Genomic DNA, 21,004 nt, shown 5'->3' on the forward strand with positions numbered 1-21,004 from the left:
GAAGAAGCAACTGTGTAGAGTATGTTGTATTAAAACAGACATGTGTCTCCATGAGTGTGTGTGAGAGAGACGGTATGTTTGAGCGTATCTGTGAGTAGCCTGGGAGTGCAAATTGGAATTGATACCAACTCTCAGCTCTCACACTTAGCTTCTGTGATGAAAAGATTGTCCATTTTCTCCTTTAATCTTTACAATAACCCTCATACTGGGAAGGGAGGGATAGATGACAGAACTAAATTTTGGAGAAGTTCAGAGACTTGCCTAAGGTCCTATGGATTGCCAGGAGCCGTCAGGACTCAGTTCCCCGGAGACATTACAGAGACTTCTCAGGTGACAGTCCAGAGCCCTCCCAGGCGTGGGTAGGCCTCAACCTGTACAACTGGCTTTTGGAGGTGGACAGGAGCTGGGGAGTCCCTGAGCGCCTGGGGTCACTCTTGCAGGAATCCTGCCTTTGCACGTGTGCTAGCTGAGCAGTCTCCCACTCAGTGGAGTGTGTGGAAAATACGGCCATCCTGGAGGTGTTGGAGCCACCCTGAGCCTTCACCCAAACTATCTGATCCCTTGAAGATCCATTTGGGGATAGGGGGAGGAAGCACATTTTCCTTACACTCTCACTACGTCCCGGGAAATATCCTACCGAATGGAAACCACTGTGCTTCTCCGACCCATGCTGCTGTTATTTGACGGCTACGTATTTTTATTTTATTCACACAGTTTACATTCAAAGTCAGAGACGGATGTGAAATTTGAAAGATTTTATTCCCTAACTACAGACAGCTTTAAGAGGCTGAATATCTGCCGCGACCACCGCCCCCAGGCTGGGAGGCAGCAGGGCAGGGGAGAGCGAGGGGCTTTGGGGTCGACCTCCCCGGGGAGGGTAGCCCCAGGGCCCCGATGTGCCCTCACTGGCCCTTCTTGTAGGCGTTCTTGATGATGGCGTTTTTGAACAGTGTCACCAGGGGAGTCTGGCTCTTCTCGGAGGTCATGAAGCCGCCGTAGCGCTTGTCCTTGGGCGGGCTGCCCCAGCGGAAGTGCTCCATCCTGTAGGGGCCCTCATCCTTCTTCTCGGCCGCCACCAGCAGGCTGTGCTCCAGGTCGTCGGCAGGGCCGTCGGGGCCATCCCCCGCCCGGGGCCGCTGGCCGGTCAGCTCCCTCTTGAACTCCAGGGGGAAGGCCTCGGCCGACTCGTCCTCGGCGCCACTGGGGTACACCTTCACCGGGCGCCGCTTCTTGCCCACCGGCTTGCCCCAACGGAAGTGCTCCATGGAGTAGGAGCGCTTGCCCTCGCGCGGGCCCGGCTCGGGGCCGCCCTCAGGTAGCAGGCCGCGGTCTTCGCCAGCCGCGACGTCCTCGCGCTTCCGCGCTGCGCCGCTGCCGCTGCTACTGTTGCGTCGGCCTAATCGGTCCCAGCGGAAGTGGCCCATGACGTACTTCCGGGGGTTCTCGGTCAGAGGCTGCTCGTCGCCATTGCCCGGAAACACAGGAGTCTCGGCCGAGAGGTCGGGCTTGCAGGCCCGGATGCACTCCTGGGGGAAGACGCGAGGGCATGAGGGCAGCCCGTGCCCTGCACCCCGGCCCGGCCACTGTGCGCGTCACTGCACCTAGGCCCTGGCTGCCCTCGCCACGTGCCGGGGACACAGGGCGCAGTGTCGGGCGTGTCAAACGTCGAGGCTTCCCTAAAGAGCAGGTCTGCCCACCTGCTTTCTTGGCACTCGTGGGCATCTAAGATCTTGCCACCGACTCTCTTGTCCCATCCCCTGCATGCTTCTGCCTGGCAACTACAACAAACTCCCCATCCCATTCCGTGGTTTGTCTAGCCATCTACCCATTCCTAGCTTTTGTGAATAGGACCAGAGTCTTATTGTTATATGCCTGACATAAAGGAGTGGCTCCAGGAAAGGCAGACAGGTGGTAGTTGTTGGCGCTTAATGAACATTGAGGGCAGGGCGCAGTGGCTCATGCCTATAATCCCAACACTTTGGGAGGCCAGGGCAGGCAGATCACCTGAAGTCAGGAGTTCAAGACCAGCATGGCCAATTTATGGTGAAATACCATCTCTAGCATAAATAAATAAATAAGCTGGGTGTGGTGGCGGGCGCCTGTAATCCCAGCTACTCAGGAGCCTGAGTCAGGAGAACCACTTGAACCCGGGAGGTAGAGGCTGCAGTGAGCCAAGATCACACCACTGCACTCCACACTCCAGTCTGGGTAACAGAGCAAGACTCCATCTCATTTAAAAAAAAAAAAAATTGAATAAATACATATGGTTTAATTCAAGTCCAGGAGGGGAGTGGGGCTGAAATTTGGGGGATAATCTCTCCACGTGATAGAAGTCTGGCTACTAAGGCCCATATTTTTAAACATATTTTAAATAATGCCCCAACCTTACCTCAGTGATGGAAAACCTACTTTATGCCCTACCCCAGCTCCATCTCTGCACTAAGCCTCCAAAACTGCACCTTGGTTCTTTCACGACTTCTGAGCTGATCTCTGAGAGATACCCCAGTGAGCTCTGGGGCAAGCTCATTTCCCTGTAATCTCATTCTGACTGGAGGGAGGGGTGGAAAGCTAGGGTTATTTCCACCTATGTGGAACCCGTGTCTCTGCTCCTTGTCCCTGGAGGACTCAATTGTGGTACATATTTGCTTAGGAAAATGGCTGCGTAGGTTGCAGCCTTGAGTTTTCAGTGATAAAAAGATGAAAAGCTCACTGGCTGCTCTCTTACTTGAGAATAACAAAGGAGAAAATAAAAGGATTCTACCCACTCTGTTGAGCTGGACATTGCCGACTCCAGGTGTTTAGAATTACAACTCTGTGGAATGTTAACAATGGAAAAAACTAACTTACACTCCCCTCTCCTGGATGGATAATGAAACAGGAGACTCAGAGAGATGATAGGACCTGGTCAAGGTCCCACAGCTCACGACTGGGACTAGAACCCATGTGTCCTGACTGTGTCCAGTGCGCCCTCCCTGGTGAGCTGTGCAGTGGGTGTCTCAAGTCAAGAGACTCTTGGGTCTTTCTGAACTGGAACTCACAGAATTCCCTGGACTCTTTGTTTCTATTTTATATTACACATGAAAATTGGTCTGTGTCTTTGAGGACCTCATTCTATCTTCACCTTAACTCAGCTTCTGCATTGACAAAATACACAGAATGTAGTTATGTACATTCCACCCTCAGCACCTGCCAGGTGATGGTAACAGGATTAAAATCCCAGTCACTGATAATAACAGTGTGGGTTTTTTGTTTGCTGTTTTGTTTTGTTTTTTTTGTTTTGTTTTGAGACAAGGTTCCATTCTGTTACCCAGACTGAAGTACGATGGTATAATCATAGCTTACTGTGACCTCAAACTCCTGGCCTCAAGTGAACCTCCCAAGTAGCTGGGACTACAGGCACATGCCACCACACCTGGCTAACGTTTTTATTTTTTGTAGAAATGGGGGTCTCACTATGTTGCCCAGTCTAGTCTTGAATCCCTGGGCTCAAGCAATCCTCCCACCTTAGCATCCAAAAGTGCTGGGATTACAGCCATGAGCCATCTTGCCTGGTCTCAGTGTGCCTTTTAATCTCTGGATTTGGCATCATTACTCATTTATGCCCCCCACCACACACACACACACACACACACACACACCCCACACACGCAGATACATACACCCTGTGGTGACCTGGAGGGAGCTCCTATCTGACACAAAGGGCCTTCACATGCTCTGGAAAGACTGCAGGGGAACATGGGGAAGGCCAGTCCTCCAGAAGTAGCATGAGACATTTGGCACCAATTACAGGAAAACAAACAAACAAACAAACAAAAAAAAACAGTCCCCTGGTTTTTCCTTCTTCCAGAGATGATTTGAAGAACTACCTGGCTGGTTTTGCAACTGGTAGTAGATAAAAGGGTAAGAAATATGGAATGAAAATGGCAAGTGATATGAGCTTCTTAAAAAGGAATAGTTTGGGAAGCTAAAGATTTAAAGTACAGAATAGATTGAGGGGGCAATTATTGTTCTTATAGCACCATCTCTAGCTTAAGGGGTTCAAGTTCTCCATAGAAGATGGGGCAGGAAGTAAGGATAACTAAGCAGAAATTGTGGACTCAACCCCTCTCCCCGAAGCTGCTTCCTTCCCTCATTCCTTCTCCCATTTCTTACTTCACTGCAAAGGTTCGCTCCTGCCCTGGGTTGAATCACGCCTATCACTGGGAATGAATTTCCCTTTCCCCACACCCCTTTCTTTTGAGCTTTCTCAGCTCCAGTCCCATCTGATGTCTAAGCCAAGATGGCAGTCATGGCCCACGTACCAGCAGGTTGCTTTCCGTGGTGAGGTCCTGACACTGGCTGCTCTCCAGGCACCAGCCACGCACTTCCGTGGAGGCTTGAAGCAGCAAGGCCAGCAACAGGGCCCCCGAGCGGCTGCAGCACGATCTCGGCATCTTCCAGGCAGGCTGAGGCACTGCAGAAGCAAACAAGATTGGTGGGACCCCTGCAAGGAGCAAAACAATGTTGGCCACTCACCAGGAAGGACCTTGAGCCAACATTAACAACACACTCTCTTGTGGAGTTAAAGGCATTTTAAGGACAGGAGCAATGCTGAGAAAGGAGGTGTGTAGTAGGGTGGTGGTGTAAGTTGTGGTAAGGAGGAAGAAATGGACCTGGGTAAACTGTGGCCATTTCCCTGTTGTCTTCTATTAAAACGAGACGCCTAAAAAGGTTAAGGCTGGAAACTATTTTGGGGATTGCTTGGTTCTGCCCCTCCCATGAGAGATGGGAAAATTGAAGCCCAAAGAGAGACAATTACTTTAATGTTCGTGACAAGGTACGGCTAAGCTCCTAACAGAGAACTCTCCTATTTCACTACATGAAGCTGTAGTTCTGACATGCCAGATCTAAGGGGTGAAAGCAACTTGGGAAAAACAGAGGACCCTGAAATTCCTGCTCAAGATGGTCTTTTCCCCTTTTATTCCACCAGGATCCTATCATTCCTCTGAAACTCTATTTCCTATGAATATTGGGTTGACAGCAAAGCAAATAAAACCACTGGCCAATTTAGGCAGCATTTCAAGCAACCTGATTTAATGTCCTGCACACAAATTACTCTGGTGATCACTATTATCCAGACTCCAGTAACTTTGGAGAGCTTCATTTATAAAGCAGATCTCAGTTCTTTTAAATCTGGCTCATCTTCTGAATAAATCACATGTCAGATGTCTTGTTCTCTAGATCTCTGAAATGTGGTCTGAAATGGCAGGATTTGAAGAGGATGCAGGTGTGGAGGGGAAAGAGAGACCAGAAGGGAATTACCTCCTGGGGGAACAGCCGCTGCAGATACTTTTGAAGAATCCAGAAAGTGCCTGTGGGCAGAAGCTGAGGTCAAGATACCAGGGGACAGTAAAGAGGGGTCATCCGTGATGCCTCTAGTCCCTTGCGCCCACCCCTTTCTCCAGCACTACCCTCGCACTGCCAGATTTCCCTTAACCAGGTGGATACTCTGAAGCCATCTCGAGGGCTGAGATCAGCTCACCACCAACCCTACAATCATTTTGGATTTCAGAAGATCTTCTCAGCCAGCTGCTAGAAAGAAATGTAATTATATGAGAAAAGTGATTCACATTAAAGCGTGGATGACTAAGTGTCTTGTCACTCCTAATGAACGCTGGCATTTTAAAATAAGTTTGCCTAAAAGAAATCTCTCATTTGGGGAAGCGTCGGCCAAATCTTTTTTATATAGGGGAGGCTTTGGAAATGAAAGTCCTCCGAAGCGCTCATTGTCTACTTCAGGAGGCCACTTCCTTCTCTCTGCCCCACCCTTGCCCTATTCCCCGGGCGCTGGGCCAGCGCAGGGCTCTCTTCTGAAGCGTTGCCGGGCAAGGCTGAGCATTTTCAGAGCAGCCATTAGATGGCGCTGGCAGCCAGTGACTGGCCCAGGGGCGCTTCTGCCAAAGGGGCAACTGAACGAGCGTTGGTCCTCTCCTGGCTCCAAGAGACAGGCTATTCCCATTGTAGCCTGCCAGTGATCCAGTTAAAGCACACAGTCCAAACTTGGTGGACCAGGCAATTAGATTAAAGCTCCAAGTTGACCATACCACATTTAGCTCTGAAAAATGCCCAGATGTTAGTCACAGAAAAACGGTAGTTACATATGTCACCAAATGCAAATGTAAAGTAACATATTAGTAGAGGAAAAAAAATAAAATCATACAGGTCTGATGGTTCCCTCAACTATATTTCAATTGTCGTCAAAGATAACTACTCTGGAGTGATTTCCATTTGCTAGAAGCAATGACTTCAGGCCTTCCTGGAAAGCCCCAGAGAGCATTTCCCCTCCTTATGCCCTGTGGGCTGTGTTGTACAATTTGGTAACATATTCACTCCCACCCTCTCAGAGCTTATATTCTGATGCTCAACCGTTAGATGGTTGCTATTGCTAAAGTTTCAGATTCCTCCCTGAAAGATGGTTTTGTGTTTGCATTGTATATTTTGCTTATGTATATGTGTATTTGCTTATGTGTATTTTCAGTTTTCTACAATGAACAAATATTACCTTTTTGTGTCATTTTTTTAAAGCAACAAATTTTTAGGGAAATATCAAATGTTATGCTTTTTAAAGTAGGGCAAGTATTATAATCCAAAAATGGAATACTCTGGAAAAATAGAAACTTGCAATTTGCTCATCCAAAGATTAACTTTATAGTAGAACTACACTTATTAGAACTTCATAGGTGTGAGCTCAACACATCATTTTGTTTGTTACTCTAAAACTGCACGCTAGCCTTGCCCTTCGGTAAAGATTAGAGGAGCACAGGGGCGGAGTTTTGTCCTTACACCATGACATACATGCATCGAGTCCTATAACAAAAGTATCAAAGGAATATTAAGTCATTAAAGTGGCCATAATCTGTGCATAGCTTATAAACTGACAAAAAAAATCCACACACATTTTTATTTTCCTTGGCTTCTTCCAGCCATTCTGTAAGAACCCTTCCTGCCCCATTTAAACATGAAGAATTTGGGGAATCCAAATGCCAAATGGACTGTCTCTCCTTCACTGGAAACGCCCCTTACCTGAGCCTTGATCATTCCAAATGGCTGCCTGCGCCCTGAACCCAGGGTCTGCTCCATAAACGGTCCACCCCTGGTTCTGTTGAGGGCATCCGAAACTGGACAGTGCATTTCAGGACCTGGGACAGCTCCCGCCCGGCCACCTGTTTTTAACCCCAGTTAGGTCTTGGAGAGAAGAGACCCAACTATTCTGCATTGTAATTCACCCAGGAATTTATCATAGCGCGGCCACCTCGGGTGCGCTAGGGTGGGCAGGGAAACAAGGATTCAGGGGTCTGAATCCAAAAAACTCTGGAAGGTAGGGCGTTCACTATGACTTTTATCCTTTTCTTTGCTGCCCCGTTTCCAACATTAATTTGTGAGAGCGTGTATGAAATTTGACTTTCAAGAAGTGACATCTATCCTGGAAATTGGGAGGAAGAGATACTAAAAGACCGGGCTGGCCGGGTGCGGTGGCTCACGCCTGTAATCCCAGAACTTTGGGAGGCCAAGGCGAGCCGATCATCTGAGGTCGGGAGTTTGAGACCAGCCTGACCAACGTGGAGAAACTCCGTCTCTACTAAAAATACAAAAATTAGCCGGATGTGGTGGCGCATGTCTGTAATCCCAGTTACTAGGGAGGCTGAGGCAGGAGAATCTCTAGAACCCGGGAGGCAGAGGTTGCAGTGAGCGGAGATCGCCCCTTTGCTCTCCAGCCTGGGCAACAAGAACGAAACTCCGTCTCAAAAAAATAAAAATAAAAATAAAAATAAAAAAATAAGACCAGGCTGACCCAGGACCTCCTAGCAGGCGCTCGGAGCCTCCAGGGCCCTAGCAGCCTGCGATCCCGGTTTCCCCACATGAGTGCCGTGAACCCAGACCGCGACGAGCCCCTGGGGGATTGGAGGCCGCCGGCTCCCTGGAGGCAGCGCCTGCAGCTTCGCGGCCGTTCACCCAGGGTCCCTTCAGCTCAGCTGCCGGCAGCTTCTCACGCCGCAGTCGGCACAGAAAGTTTGCCGAGAACTCGGGACCGCGGAGAGCCAGAGGCGCTCAGGTCAGCCTTCGGAGCCGGAGCCGGCCGACTGCATCGCGAGGACGCGGACAGGGAATCCCGGGGAAAGAGCGCGGTTCCCCCCGGCTGCGCCCTTACCTGTCCCGGGAGGCTGGCTGCTCTCTGAGGACGGAGACCCTCGGCGGCCTCTCTCGCTCGCTGCTCTTCTATCCCTCCTTCGCCGTCTCTTGGTCCCGCGCTCCTCTGTCCTTATATACTTACCGAGCTCTCCTGGCGGGCGCAGGACCTTGACCTTCCCGGCAGCGCACGAGCAACAACCCGGGCCTGGGGAAGGGGGGCCGCGGGGCGTGGGAGGGGGGCTTCCAGACGGGGGACGAGCGCAGGGGAGACGCGCCTGGAAAGGGGCTGGAATTAGCACTGTCCTGCCGAAGGCGCACCTGGCGGCCCGCCCTCAGGAAGAACTTAATTATGGATGGCGTTGGGTCTCCGCTTAGGACGGGCGGGAGGCTTAGCACCCCCGTGTGGGGCAGGTTAGGCAGCCTCTGAGGTCATTGAGGCGAGGGTGAAGTTACCTGCGTGCGTGCTGGGGCTGGCATCTGCCTGGTTCTCATTCGGGGGTAAATATCACCGCAGACGGGATCTGTCCATCCGCACTCGGGAAGGCCTCCGATTTCCCCATTGTTTGGAAACTGTGATGCGGAATTTGTGGGGAATCATATTCTCTCTGTTCCACTTTGGGAGGGGAGGAGGGAGCAGAGGTCAGGAGCCGTCTTGGGGGTGTGAAGGTGAATTGCACTGCTCCCCGCCGGGCCTGCTCTCCAAGGGCCTAGTTTGGGGGAGGCTGCCTTCTGTGCTCCAAGCCTCAAGGAAGAAGTCCTGTTAACCTTAAACCATTAAATGGAGAGAGGGTGATGCTGTGAAGAGCAGCTGAAGTGCTGATAGGGTGGTCTAGGGACTCAGACAATTTTCGACATCCCCCTTGGCCCTGGTGTTCTGGCTTGGCTTTGGTTCCAAATGTCAGACCAGAGAGAAGAGGACAGCACTCAAACCAAGCCTAAGAGACTCTACCTTAACCTGGAGTAAATACACAAAACCAAATGTGCGATGTGGTGGGTGTGGGAGGGAGTATTGGGACTAAACTGTACTTCAAGTGAAGACACTTGCTTAGTCTGCCAAATGCCAGAACTTTCCTGATTCCGCATGAGATGCTCTTTTAGACTCCAGGACTCTCTTGTGGATTCAGCTTTTCTGGTGACATTGGCTTTACATTCAGCAATCCTTTCCTTTTGGACCACAAGAGAAATCCAAGCTCCTCCACAGTAGACAAGGTGCTTCATCACCCAGCCTTGGCCCCTTTCCAGGGCCATTTCCCAGTTCTCCACCTTGCATCCTGGCACTTCAGCATGCACAAACATTCACACTGCTAGAACATGGCTTTCCTGGGTCTCCATTGTCCAAACTGTTTCCCCAACTAGAACATCCTTCCTCTCTCCAGCCATCCAGGAGCTTGACTCACATCAAGATGTAGCCCATCCATCGGTCCCTGTTCTCTGAAGCCCTCTTTGGCCACTTTTCCTACCAGGGGCATGAGGTATGACCTCCTCTGACTTCCACAAAAGTCCATCCCCATCTTGTCAGTGCATGTGGTTGTTTTAGTCAGATATGTATTTCTTAAAATTTGTCTATTTCATCTAAATTATTTAATTTATTGTCTTAAAATTATTTATTATATCTTTTAAGTATCTGGGATCTATAGTTTTGTCCCTTTTCATCTCTGATATTGGTTATTTGTGCTCTCTTTTTTCTTGACTAGTTTTTTTTTTTTTTTTTTTTTTGAGACAGAGTTTCACTTTTGTTGCCCAGGCCGGAGTGCAATGGCGCCATCTCGGCTCACCACAACCTCCGCCTCCCGGGTTCAAGCAATTCTCCTGCCTCAGCCTCACAAGTAGGTGGGATTACAGGCATGTGCCACCACGCCTGACTAATTTTTTGTATTTTTAGTAGAGATGAGGTTTCTCCATGTCGGTCATTGCTGGTCTCAAACTCCCGACCTCAGGTGATTCACCCGCCTCAGCCTCCCAAAGTGCTGGGATTACAGGCATGAGCCACCGTGCCTGGACTCCTGATTAGTTTCCTTAGGGGGTTATCCACTTTATTCATCTTTTTAATAATGCATTTTGTTCTGTTAATTTTATGTACTATATGTACACTTTTTCATATTTCTGAAATTTTTACTCTTATTATTTCTTGCCTTCTACGTCTAATTAGCTATTCTTTTTCTGTACTCATGAGTTGGACATTAAATAAATACTTTTACTTAGATAATTGATATTGAACCATTTTTTTCCCTCTTTTTTTTTTTTTTTTTTTTTTTTTTACATTGCCTGGGCTGGTTTTCAACTCTTGGGCTCAAGTGATCCACCTGAGCCTGCCTAGTAGCTGGGACTGTAGATGCATGCCACTGTGCTCAGCTCCTTTATTCTTTTTTTTACATATGTATTTATGGCCATATTTTCTAAGTACAGCTTTGTATGCATCCCACAACTTTTGATATGTCACATTTCAATTACCATTTGTTTAAAATATCTTTTTATTTTCACTGAGATGTCTTCTTTGACCTATAGGTTATTAAAATATATTCTGCTTAACTTCTAACCCTTCCAATTCATACCACCAACTTAGAAAAAAAGAAAAAACTTCTAAACCTTGGGGATGTTCCAGTCATGTTTTTAAACTAATTTTTTGCTTAATTCCCTAGTAGTCAGAGAACATGCTCTGTTTGATTTCAGATCTTGAAAATTTTTTGAGTCTTGCTTAACAGATAAACATAGGGTTCGTTTTGATTAGGGCTTCGTGTGCACTCCAAAAGAAGTGTCTCACTGCGCTGTATTCTGTGACCCTGTATGTTCTCAAATATTCTATATCCTTGCTCTACCTATATCCTTGCCGACTATTTGTCATCTTATTATGTTAGGTACTGAGAAAAGCATGCTTTTGAAATCTCTTCACTATTTTTGTGGATTTTTCTATTTGGTCCTGGCATAGAAACAACACAACTCAGCCAGGCACAGTGGCTCACGCCTGTAATCCTAGCACTTTGGGAGGCCAAGGTAGGCGGATGACCTGAGGTCAGGAGTTCCAGACCAGTCTGGCCAACATGGTGAAACCCCATCTCTACTAAAAATACAAAAGTTAGCCAGGCGTGGTGGCACGTGCCTGTAGTCTTAGCTACTCCGGAAGCTGAGGCAGGAGAATTGCTTGAACCCGGGAGGTGGAGGTTGCAGTGAGCCAAGATCGTGCCACTGCACTCCAGCTCGGGTGACAAGAGCAAGACTCTGTTTCAAAAAAACCAAAACTCTATGAATTAAATGGTGAATGTGGGTGGAGGGTAATGTAGGATTAAGGATAAAGATGGCAGAAAGGGCCAGGCGTGGTGACTCACGCCTATAATCCCAGCACTTTGGGAGGCCGACATGAGCAGATCACGAGGTCAGGAGTTTGAGACCAGCCTGACCAACATGGTGAAACCCCACGTCTACTAAAAATACAAAAATTAGCCAGGCATGGTGGTGCGTGCCTGTAATCCCAGCAACTTGGGAGGCTGAGGCAGGAAAATCACTTGAACCTGGGAGGCAGAGGTTGCAGTGAGACAAGATTGCGCCTCTGCACTCCAGCCTGGGCAACAGAGCAAGGCCCCATCTCAAAAAAGAGGAAGAAGAAGGAGAAGGAGAAGGAGAAAAAGAGAAAAAAAGAAATTCTGAAATCCAGCCTGGCACACGTGACCACGTGACCAGTTCCTTCAGGATGCAGTTCCACTGCCTAGGATGATTCTCCGAAGCTCTTGGTTCCATCCTCTGGGCTCTTGGTTCCATCCTCTGGGCTCTTGGTTCCATCCTCTGGGCTCTTGGTCTATTCTCTGTGTTAGCATTCCTTTTCCATAATAGCCAAGATTTACACCTGAATAATTTTCTTGTTTTTTTCCTGCCTATGATATTTCAGGGGTTCAAAAGCTTCTTTTTGTTTGTCCAGCTTGATCACTGCTTGTCATATGGATTAAAAGGGGCAATTCGGCCGGGCGCGGTGGCTCAAGCCTGTAATCCCAGCACTTTGGGAGGCCGAGACGGGCGGATCACAAGGTCAGGAGATCGAGACCATCCTGGCTAATACGGTGAAACCCCGTCTCTACTAAAGAATACAAAAAACTAGCCGGGCGACGAGGCGGGCGCCTGTAGTCCCAGCTATTTGGGAGGCGGAGGCAGGAGAATGGCGTGAACCTGGGAGGTGGAGCTTGCAGTGAGCTGAGAGCCGGCCACTGCACTCCAGCCTGGGCGACAGAGCCAGACTCCGTCTCACAAAAAAAAAAAAAAAAAAAAAAAAAAAAAAAAAAAAAAAAAAAAAGGGGCAATTCATGTAAAGCTCTTAGAGCAGGGCCTGGCCCTAGTTAGTCCTGTACAACTGCTAGCCCTTAACCTTAATACTATGGGAGTGCTGGTGAGAAGGGAGGAGGGAAGAGGAAGGAAGTAAGGAAAGAAGGAAGGAAGGAAGGAAGGAAGGAAGGAAGGAAGGAAGGAAGGAAGGAAGGAAGGAAGGAAGGAAAGGAGTGAAGGAGGGAAGGAAAGAAGGCAAGGTTGGAAGGAGGAAGAAAGGGAGGAAGAAGCAAGGAAGGGAGGGAAGGAAGAAATAAAGGAAGGGAGGAGGGAAGGAATGAAGGAAGCAAGGAAGATAAGAAAGGAGAGAGGGAGGGAGGGAAGAAAGGAAGGAAGGAAGAAATGAAAGAAGGAAAGAGGGAAGAAAGGAGGAAAGGAGGTAAGACAGGAGCAGACCCAGGGTCTTTTGGACAGGGTAGCTGATGGGCTCGTTGGGAGACCCTGCTTGTGAGGACTCCTGGGGCCAGGGCGATTCACCTGCACCTGGCTGCGGGTGTGCCAGGTGGCTGTAGACGTAGGGCTGGGGCTGCTCTCATCATCCCAGCTTTTCACCTTTGAGGTTTTAATTGGAAAAGAGATGTCACCAGCGTGTGAGTGCGTTACAAGGGCAGGTGCAGGGGAGGCTGATGACTGAGAGGACAGCAACAAGGACAGGGTGGTAGAGAGCCCAACATGGGGCAATGGGTGAGGAGGTACAAGGAGGGTGGCCTTGCTGTCAGCCTCCAGGTATTGGGGCTGGTAATGGGGGACATTACACTGGGAGAAGAGAAGACTTAGGGATGAAGCTGCCTTGTGTCTGTGTTTGGGGGACCTTGCTGGAGCAAGCACCAATTCATGCTTTGAGGATCTGAGCGAGGAGCCCCAGCTCCTCCCTGGGACGCCCTTCTTCACTCTCTCTCCATAGTCTCCATGGACAAGCTGGGGGCAGCTGCCATCCCTGCCTCATGGAATAACAACTGTCCCTTCTCGGAGCTCCTTAGGCTCAGCCAGGGCCTCTTCCTTCCTGCTGTTGTTTGGTCCAGAGGGGCCCTTGGGACTGCTCAGCTGGTGCCCGTTGCCTGCAAGGACACAGCTACCATTATCAGTGCCTGGTAGAGAGTTGGTGCTTGAAAAATATTTGTAGAGCGAGGGTAGAAGGGGATGAATGAGGAAGGGAGACCCTCTCCCTCTTACCCCTCAGTTTGCAGAAACTCATGATTCTCTAAAACCCTCTTTGTCAGAGGCGTTTGAAACAGAGCAACTCCATCTTGAATAGGGACTGGGTAAAATGAGGCCGAGACCTACTTGGCTGTATTCCCAGATGTTTAAGGCACTCTAAGTCACAGGATGAGATAGGAGGTCAGCATAAGATACAGGTTATAAAGAACTTGCTGATAAAACAGATTGCAGTAAAGAAGCTGGCTAAAACCCACCAAAACAAAGATGGCCACTGAGAGTGACCTCTGGTACTCCTCACTGCTACACTCCCACCAGTGCCATGACAGTTTACAGATGCCATGGCAACGTCAGGAAGTTACCCTACATGGTCTAAAAGGGGAGGGATAAATAATCCACCCCTTGTCTAGCATACCATCAAGAAATAACCATAAAAATAGTTAACCAGGCCGGGTGTGGTGGCTCAGGCCTGTAATCCCAGCACTTTGGGAGGTCGTGGTGGGTGGATCACGAGGTCAGGAGTTCAAGACCAGCCTGGCCAAGATGGTGAAACCCCATCTCTACTAAAAATACAAAAATTAGCCGGGCATGGTGGCAGACGCCTGTAATCCCAGCTATTTGGGAGGCTGAGGCAGAGAATTGCTTGAGCCTGGGAGGTGGAGACTGCAGTGAGCCGAGATCGCGCCACTGCACCCCAACCTGGGCGACAGAGTGAGACTGTCTCAAAAAAAAAAAAAAGTTACCCAGCAGCCCTCCAGGCCGCTCTGCCTATGGAGCAGCCATTCCTTCATTCCTTTACTTTCCTAATGAATAAACGTGCTTTCACTTTGCTCTATGGACTTGCCCAGAATTCTTTTTTGTGTGAAATCCAAGGACCCTCTCTTGGGGTCCGGATTGGGATTCCTTTCCGGTAACATTTCCGTACTCCCTCTGCAGGACACGTGAACCTGAAACAGAAGTGCCTCCTCTTCGTTGTGTCTGAATGAGAAATAGTCCAGTATCTTCCCCCTGTATGTGCACGTTCAAGAAATCCTGACTACTGCTAAAATTGCACTGGGGTTCAGAAAATGATACCCCAAAATATGGAACTAAAGAAGCAGCTCCAGTTCCTTTGAAGAACCTTCAAAATCTCACCCTGATCTTCCCCTCACTCCCTGTCTTTCTGATTTTTTCCGAAACACCAGAAGGTACTGTCTTTGGCATTTCCATATCTGACTAAGAAAACTTCTTTCCAAAAGAAATACAATTGTCTGAAGGCTCCCTTCATAGGAATCTCATCAAATAGCCAGAAAAGAAAGATTAACCACCTGAGAAGAGACTGGGAGTATCACCACCTCCAGACAGACTTTTCATCCATTTTCCTGAGGGCAACTCCCAGAGATAGTCTGGGGGGGGGGGGGGTTACCCGCGTAATAAGACAGCCTGCTTTCACAGTGATTTTTCTGTTTCTCACCTTCACACCAACTACCCAAAGAATAGAGAGGAACTTTGTCCCAGGCCATTGTTCTTTGGGCGCATTCACTTTCCCAGAAAATCATTTACTCAAATGCCCCTCATTTTCCCTTCCCCTATCAAGAAATATATGGAGGCATCTAGACCTCATTGAGTTACTGGGTAATCATTCTCCCGCCATTCTGCCGTGCTATACACATGAAATTAATTTGTTTATCTTGTTCCCCTATTAATCTGCCTATTAGCAGTTGATTTTCAACAAAACTTCAGAGGCAGAGTGAAGGGAGGAAACTTTCTCTTGGCACCCACAATTGTCAATAGAAACCCTAATTAACAATCTCTCTGAGGGAAGCCCGATGGGGTTTGCAGGGCAGACATGGAACTGCCTCCAGAAAAGGGCCTGAAGCCTGAAGCACAGCAGAGGAGAGGGTTATTGGTGCCCCAGATGGCCCGACAATTCAGGCGGATCCCACTGCCCTGCTTCATCCCTGCAACATGCCCTCCCCAGTCTCAGCCTTTTCATTGAGCTTCTCCCATTCAGCGCTGCAGCTGGGCCACTTCACCAGCCTTCGGTTTGACCTCAAGGGCAAAGAGGAATCAATTTGTGCAGAGAACTGGAATGAAAGAGATTTCAACTGACCTTTGAATGGGGTTTTAATTTGCTTTATTCCAGCCAAAGGGGCCTCGTGAAGAGACCCTTGAGACTGCTTTTATCCACTAATGCGCACATTAGTGCAGCAGTCTGGGCCAAGGTCTGCCTGGTGTGGGTGCCGCGGAGCACAGGGGGAGGGCCAGAGTCCATGCCCCTCCCTAGAGCAGGTTTTCAGCACCCTCAGGGCCCAAAGCAGAGTCAAGAGTGGAGGAAGAGCCTGGGTAATATGGTGGAACCCCATTACTACAAACATATATATATATATATATACACACACACACACACACACACACACACACACACACACACACACAAAATTAGCCAGGTGTGGTGATGCACGCCTGTAGTCCCAGCTCCTTGGGAGGCTGAGGTGGGAGGATCCCTTGAACCCAGGAGGTGGAGGCCACAGTGAGCCGTGATCATGCCATTGCACTCCAATCTGGGCAACAGAGCCAAACCCTGTCTTAAAAAAAAAAAAAAAGAGTGGAGGAAGAAGCAGTGGGAGGGGGTGAGGTGACCTGGGTTCTGCCCCAGCTCTGTGGCCAGCAGACTCAGGGACCTGGGCCAGTCACTCCCCTCACCCGCACTCCCACCCCACCTCCAGGCCTCTCAGCCTCCTCATGTGAACAATGGGGGCGGGGAGGATGTGGTCCCTTTCAGGTCTGTCATTCTATGATTTTAGGCTCAGATCTAGAGTCAAGCTCTGTGATTAAAAAACAAACAAGCGGCCGGGCGCGGTGGCTCAAGCCTGTAATCCCAGCACTTTGGGAGGCCGAGACGGGCGGATCACGAGGTCAGGAGATCGAGACCATCCTGGCTAACATGGTGAAACCCCGTCTCTACTAAAAATACAAAAACTAGCCGGGCGAGGTGGCGGGCGCCTGTAGTCCCAGCTACTTGGGAGGCTGAGGCAGGAGAACAGCATAAACCCAGGAGGCAGAGCTTGCAGTGAGCTGAGATCCGGCCACTGCACTCCAGTCCGGGCGACAGAGCGAGACTCCGCCTCAAAAAAAAAAAAAAAAAAAAAAAACAAGCAATAGTCTTCCAGAAAGTGGCCCCTATTGGGCACAGCAGAGTCCTCTGGGCTGAGGAGCTAAGCTCTGTCCCTCTATCTCTCTGGTCTTTCTGGTGTCCTGTTTCTCTCTGAGAATCTGCTCCAGTCTCCACATGTGGGTGGGCAGGTTCTCTGCTCTGTTCACTCTGAATCCCAGAAAAAACCAATGGGGCCACTAATTACCAGCACTCCTGCTATAGGCAGCCACCCACGGGGTCCAAGTGACCTGTGGAAAGCCAGCCCTGGTCAAAGAGCCCTCTGCAGCCGCTCCTCACACAGGGCCGCTTCCGTGGGACACCCCAGTAGAGAGCCTGTAAGTTTGTGTGCACAGTCCTGCATCAGCAATGGCAGGTGCTCTCTTACCCTGAGCTTATTACACCTGGGTGTATTGCCATGTGGAGCCACATGTATTCTTTTAGAACCACTCCCTTATCCCAAGCCCTTTTTTCACACTGAAGGCTTGCTCCTCTGCAATCCAAGTAGACTTCCTGGAAGTGGTGTCTTTGCTGAAGATGTTGTGGACACTGTTAACAGACACACCAGCCTCTGCTAGATGACGTCCCTGCTGCCGCTGTTTCCAGACAGAGCTCAGGTGCCAGCAGCCACCACTCTGACTCAGTAGTGATCATAATGGTCCTTTTGTGGGGCACAGGCCTTTGTTAGAGCCTCGAGCATGACTGCTTCTTTTCCAGAAGAATGCAGAGTTCTCCAGCCAGCAGTTGAGGTAGGAAGACTGACGTGGTGGCCAGGAAGGACGCCACTAATGCACATCCATTAGTGAGCGCATCACAGGGTGGCATTCAGAAGCTTCTGAGCGGTCCTCCTTCCTCCAGACCCAACAATGGCTGTGTGGAGGGGGCCTGAAGTGGCCTTTTTACAGGCATTCAGCTTAGTCCCCCTCTCAAGCCCCTGCCCCTGTTAGGTGCCCGTCTTCCATTTCCATGCCTGATGCTCAAAGGAATGGAGCAGCCAGGACGGTGAATGCAAGCAGCCCACCTGCGGCCCAAAGAGCCCTCACTGTGCCCTCAGTCCCATTGCCCCAGGAGAGGGACACCAGGCTGGGCAGAGCCGGTGCACAGTGACCTGCTATGCAGCAGCTCAAAGAGCCCATGACTCTGCATGTGTCTGTGCGTGTGCACGCACGTGTATGTGTGTGTGCGTGTGTGTGTGTGATGGGAAGGGCTCAAGGACCCCTGAAATGGGTTTGAAAGGTAGTTTGGTTTGTTTTTAACACATTGGTTTTTTCTGGGATTCAGAGTGAACAGAGCAGAGAACCGGCCCACCCACATGTGGAGACTGGAGCAGATTCTCAGAGAGAAACAGGACACCAGAAAGGCCAGAGAGATAGAGGGACAGAGCTTAGCTCCTCAGCCCAGAGGACTCTGCTGTGCCCAATAGGGGCCACTTTCTGGAAGACTATTGCTTGTTTGTTTTTTAATCACAGAGCTTGACTCTAGATCTGAGCCTAAAATCATAGAATGACAGACCTGAAAGGGACCACATCCTCCCCGCCCCCATTGTTCACATGAGGAGGCTGAGAGGCCTGGAGGTGGGGTGAGAGTGCGGGTGAGGGGAGTGACTGGCCCAGGTCCCTGAGTCTGCTGGCCACAGAGCTGGGGCAGAACCCAGGTCACCTCACCCCCTCCCACTGCTTCTTCCTCCACTCTTTTTTTTTTTTTTAAGACAGGGTTTGGCTCTCTTGAGGTCAGGAGTTTGAGACCAGCCTGTCCAACATGGCAAAACCCCGTCTCTACTAAAAATACAAAAAATTAGCAGGACATGATGGTGCGTGCCTGTAATCCCAGCTGCTTGGGAGGCTGAGGCAGAAGAATCTCTTGAACCCAGGAGGCAGAAGTTGCAGTGAGCTGAGATTGTGCCTCTGCACTCCATCCTGGGCAACAGAGTGAGTGAGACTCTGTCTCAAAAAACAAAACAAAAACATGTATAAATTATGTTCCTTTAATTTATCCTTTATATTATAGTTCAACCTTCAGGTCGAAATTATTTTTCTGTGTATTATGAACACGAGAAGGTAATATTATCAATGAATTTCATTTCAAGATAATAAATAAGATCTCACTACTTACTCATTTACTCTTAAAAGGGTATTTTGGTGCCAATGGGAATGTAAAATATTACCACTTTGGCAAAGAGTTTGGCAGTTCCTCAAAATGTTAAACATAGAGTTACCATATGACCCAGGAATTCCCTTCCTAGGTATATACTCAAGCATTTTTTACAAATTTTGATAAAATTTGTATGCTCACAGATGCATTATTCATAAGAGCCAAAAAGTGGTAGCAACCCAAATGTCTACCTACTGATAAATGGATTAAATAAAAAGTGACATGTCCTTATAATGGACATATATTTGAGAACACAAAAAATGAAATTCTGGCCAGGCACGGTGGCTCATGCCTGTAATCCCAGCACTTTGGAAGGCCGAGGTGGGCAGATCACCTGAGGTCGGGAGTTCGAGACCAGCCTGACTAACATGGAGAAATCCCGTCTCTACTAAAAATACAAAATTAGCCGGGCATGGTGGCACACACCTGTAATCCCAGCTATTCGGTAGGCTAAGGCAGGAGACTCGCTTGAACCTGGGAGGCAGAGGTTGCGGTGAGCCAAGATCGTGCCATTGCACTCCAGCCTGGGCAACAAGAGCAAAACTCTGTCTCAAAAAAAAAATTAAAAAAAGAAAGAAATGAAATACTGATATATGCTACAACATGTATGCATATTTAAAACAACATGACGCTAATTGGAAGAAGTCAGACACTAGAGCTCACATATTATATGATTCCACTTATATGAAATACCCAGAATAGGCAAATCCATACAGCCAGGAAGTACATTAGTGGTTGCTCGGGGTTGGGAGTGTCAATGGGAAATGGAGAGTGACTGCAAATGGATACAGGTTTTCTTTTTTTCTTGTTTTTTTAATTTCAATAGTTCTTGCTTTGTTTGGTTTTTGAGATGGACTCTCACTCTGTCGCCCAGACTGGAGTGCAGTGGCATGATCTTGGCTCACTGTAACCTATGCCTCCCAGGTTCAAGCAATTCTCCAGCCTCAGCCTGATGAGTAGCTAGGATTACAGGCATGTGCCACCACACCCGGTTAATTTTTGTGTTTTTAGTAGAGATGGTGTTTCACCATGTTGGCCAGGTTGATCCTGACCACAAGTGATCCTCCTGCCTCAGCCTCCCAAAGTGCTGGGATTATAGTCGTGAGTCACTGCCCCAACCTATTTTAATTTTTAATAGTTTTTGAGGTACATGTGGTTTTTGGTTACATGGATGAGTTCTTCAGCAGTGAAATCTGAGTTTTTAGTGTAGCAGTCACTTAAGAAGTGCACACGGGTACAGGGTGTCTTTATTGTACTGATGAAAATGTTCTAAAATTGATGATAGTTACACAGCTTGGTAAATATACTAAAAAGCCATTTTATTGTATACTTTAAGTAGGTCAATTGAATGGGTATTAATTATATCTCAAAACTATTATTATTATTATTTGAGATGGAGTTTTGCTCTTGTCATCCCAGGCTGGGGTGCAGTGGGTCAATCTTGGCTCACTGCAACCTCCACCTCCCAGGTTCAAGCGATTCTCCTGCCTCAGCCTCCCAAGTTGCTGGGATTACAGGCACACACCACCATGCCTGGTTAATTTCTGTATTTTTAGTAGAGATGGGGTTTCACCATGTTGGTCAGGCTGGTCTTGAACTCCTGACCTCAGGTGATCTGCCCGCCTCGGCCTCCCAAAGTGCGGGGATTACAGGCATGACCCACCATGCCTGGCCTCAAAACTGTTATTTTAAAAGTTATGATTTTGGAGGAAAATGGGTAAACAAATTGTGGTGTATTCATAGGCTGGAATACTACTCAGCATAGGAAAGAGCTACTGATACGTGTGACACCATGAATGAATCTCAAACCATTATGTTGCATAAAAGAATCCAGACAAAAGACAACTTACCTTGTGATTCCATTTTCATGAAGTGTGAGAACAGGTAAAAGGAAGCTATTCAAATGGGGAGTGGCTAGAAAAGTTTCTGCGGTGATGGAAATGTTCTGTATCTTGCCTGGTGGATCAACTTTCGCTGAACTGTGAACTTTGTTCACACAATGCACAGTGTGCATTATAATGTATGTTATTATACACTGGAGGAATATGTAATAAAGCTGAGAATCTCTGTTTTAGACACTTCATTCAA

At 48.6% G+C, this 21,004-nt stretch overlaps 1 protein-coding gene across 4 annotated transcripts; it reads right to left on the reverse strand.

Moving 5' to 3' along the window:
- Window positions 1–735: 735 nt before the first annotated feature.
- Window positions 736–8,547, reverse strand: POMC (proopiomelanocortin). Of its 4 annotated transcripts, none has more exons than XM_010383010.2 (4): window positions 8,189–8,547; window positions 5,302–5,351; window positions 4,302–4,453; window positions 736–1,526 (listed from the first exon to the last, which is right to left on the reverse strand). In XM_010383010.2, the coding sequence occupies exons 3-4, from the start codon at window positions 4,431–4,433 to the stop codon at window positions 903–905; spliced, it is 756 nt and encodes a 251-aa protein (XP_010381312.1). In that variant the 5' UTR covers window positions 4,434–4,453; window positions 5,302–5,351; window positions 8,189–8,547; the 3' UTR covers window positions 736–902. The 4 variants fall into 4 exon arrangements, with proteins under 4 accessions (XP_010381312.1, XP_010381314.1, XP_010381311.1 ...); XM_010383012.2 differs by having other exon boundaries at window positions 4,302–4,483; window positions 8,189–8,273; XM_010383009.2 differs by lacking the exon at window positions 5,302–5,351.
- Window positions 8,548–21,004: the final 12,457 nt, after the last annotated feature.

The sequence above is a fragment of the Rhinopithecus roxellana genome, chromosome 17 (genome assembly GCF_007565055.1).
Source record: "Rhinopithecus roxellana isolate Shanxi Qingling chromosome 17, ASM756505v1, whole genome shotgun sequence".
In the NCBI taxonomy this organism is placed as follows: domain Eukaryota; kingdom Metazoa; phylum Chordata; class Mammalia; order Primates; family Cercopithecidae; genus Rhinopithecus; species Rhinopithecus roxellana.

Coding starts and splice junctions, on each gene's coding strand:
- POMC (XM_010383009.2), bottom strand. CDS start 4,433: ATGCCGAGATCGTGCTGCAGCCGCTCGGGGGCCCTGTTGCTGGCCTTG. Junction 1,527..4,301: donor CCACGGAAAGCAACCTGCTG/GTACGTGGGCCA, acceptor GTCTTCCCCCAG/GAGTGCATCCGGGCCTGCAA.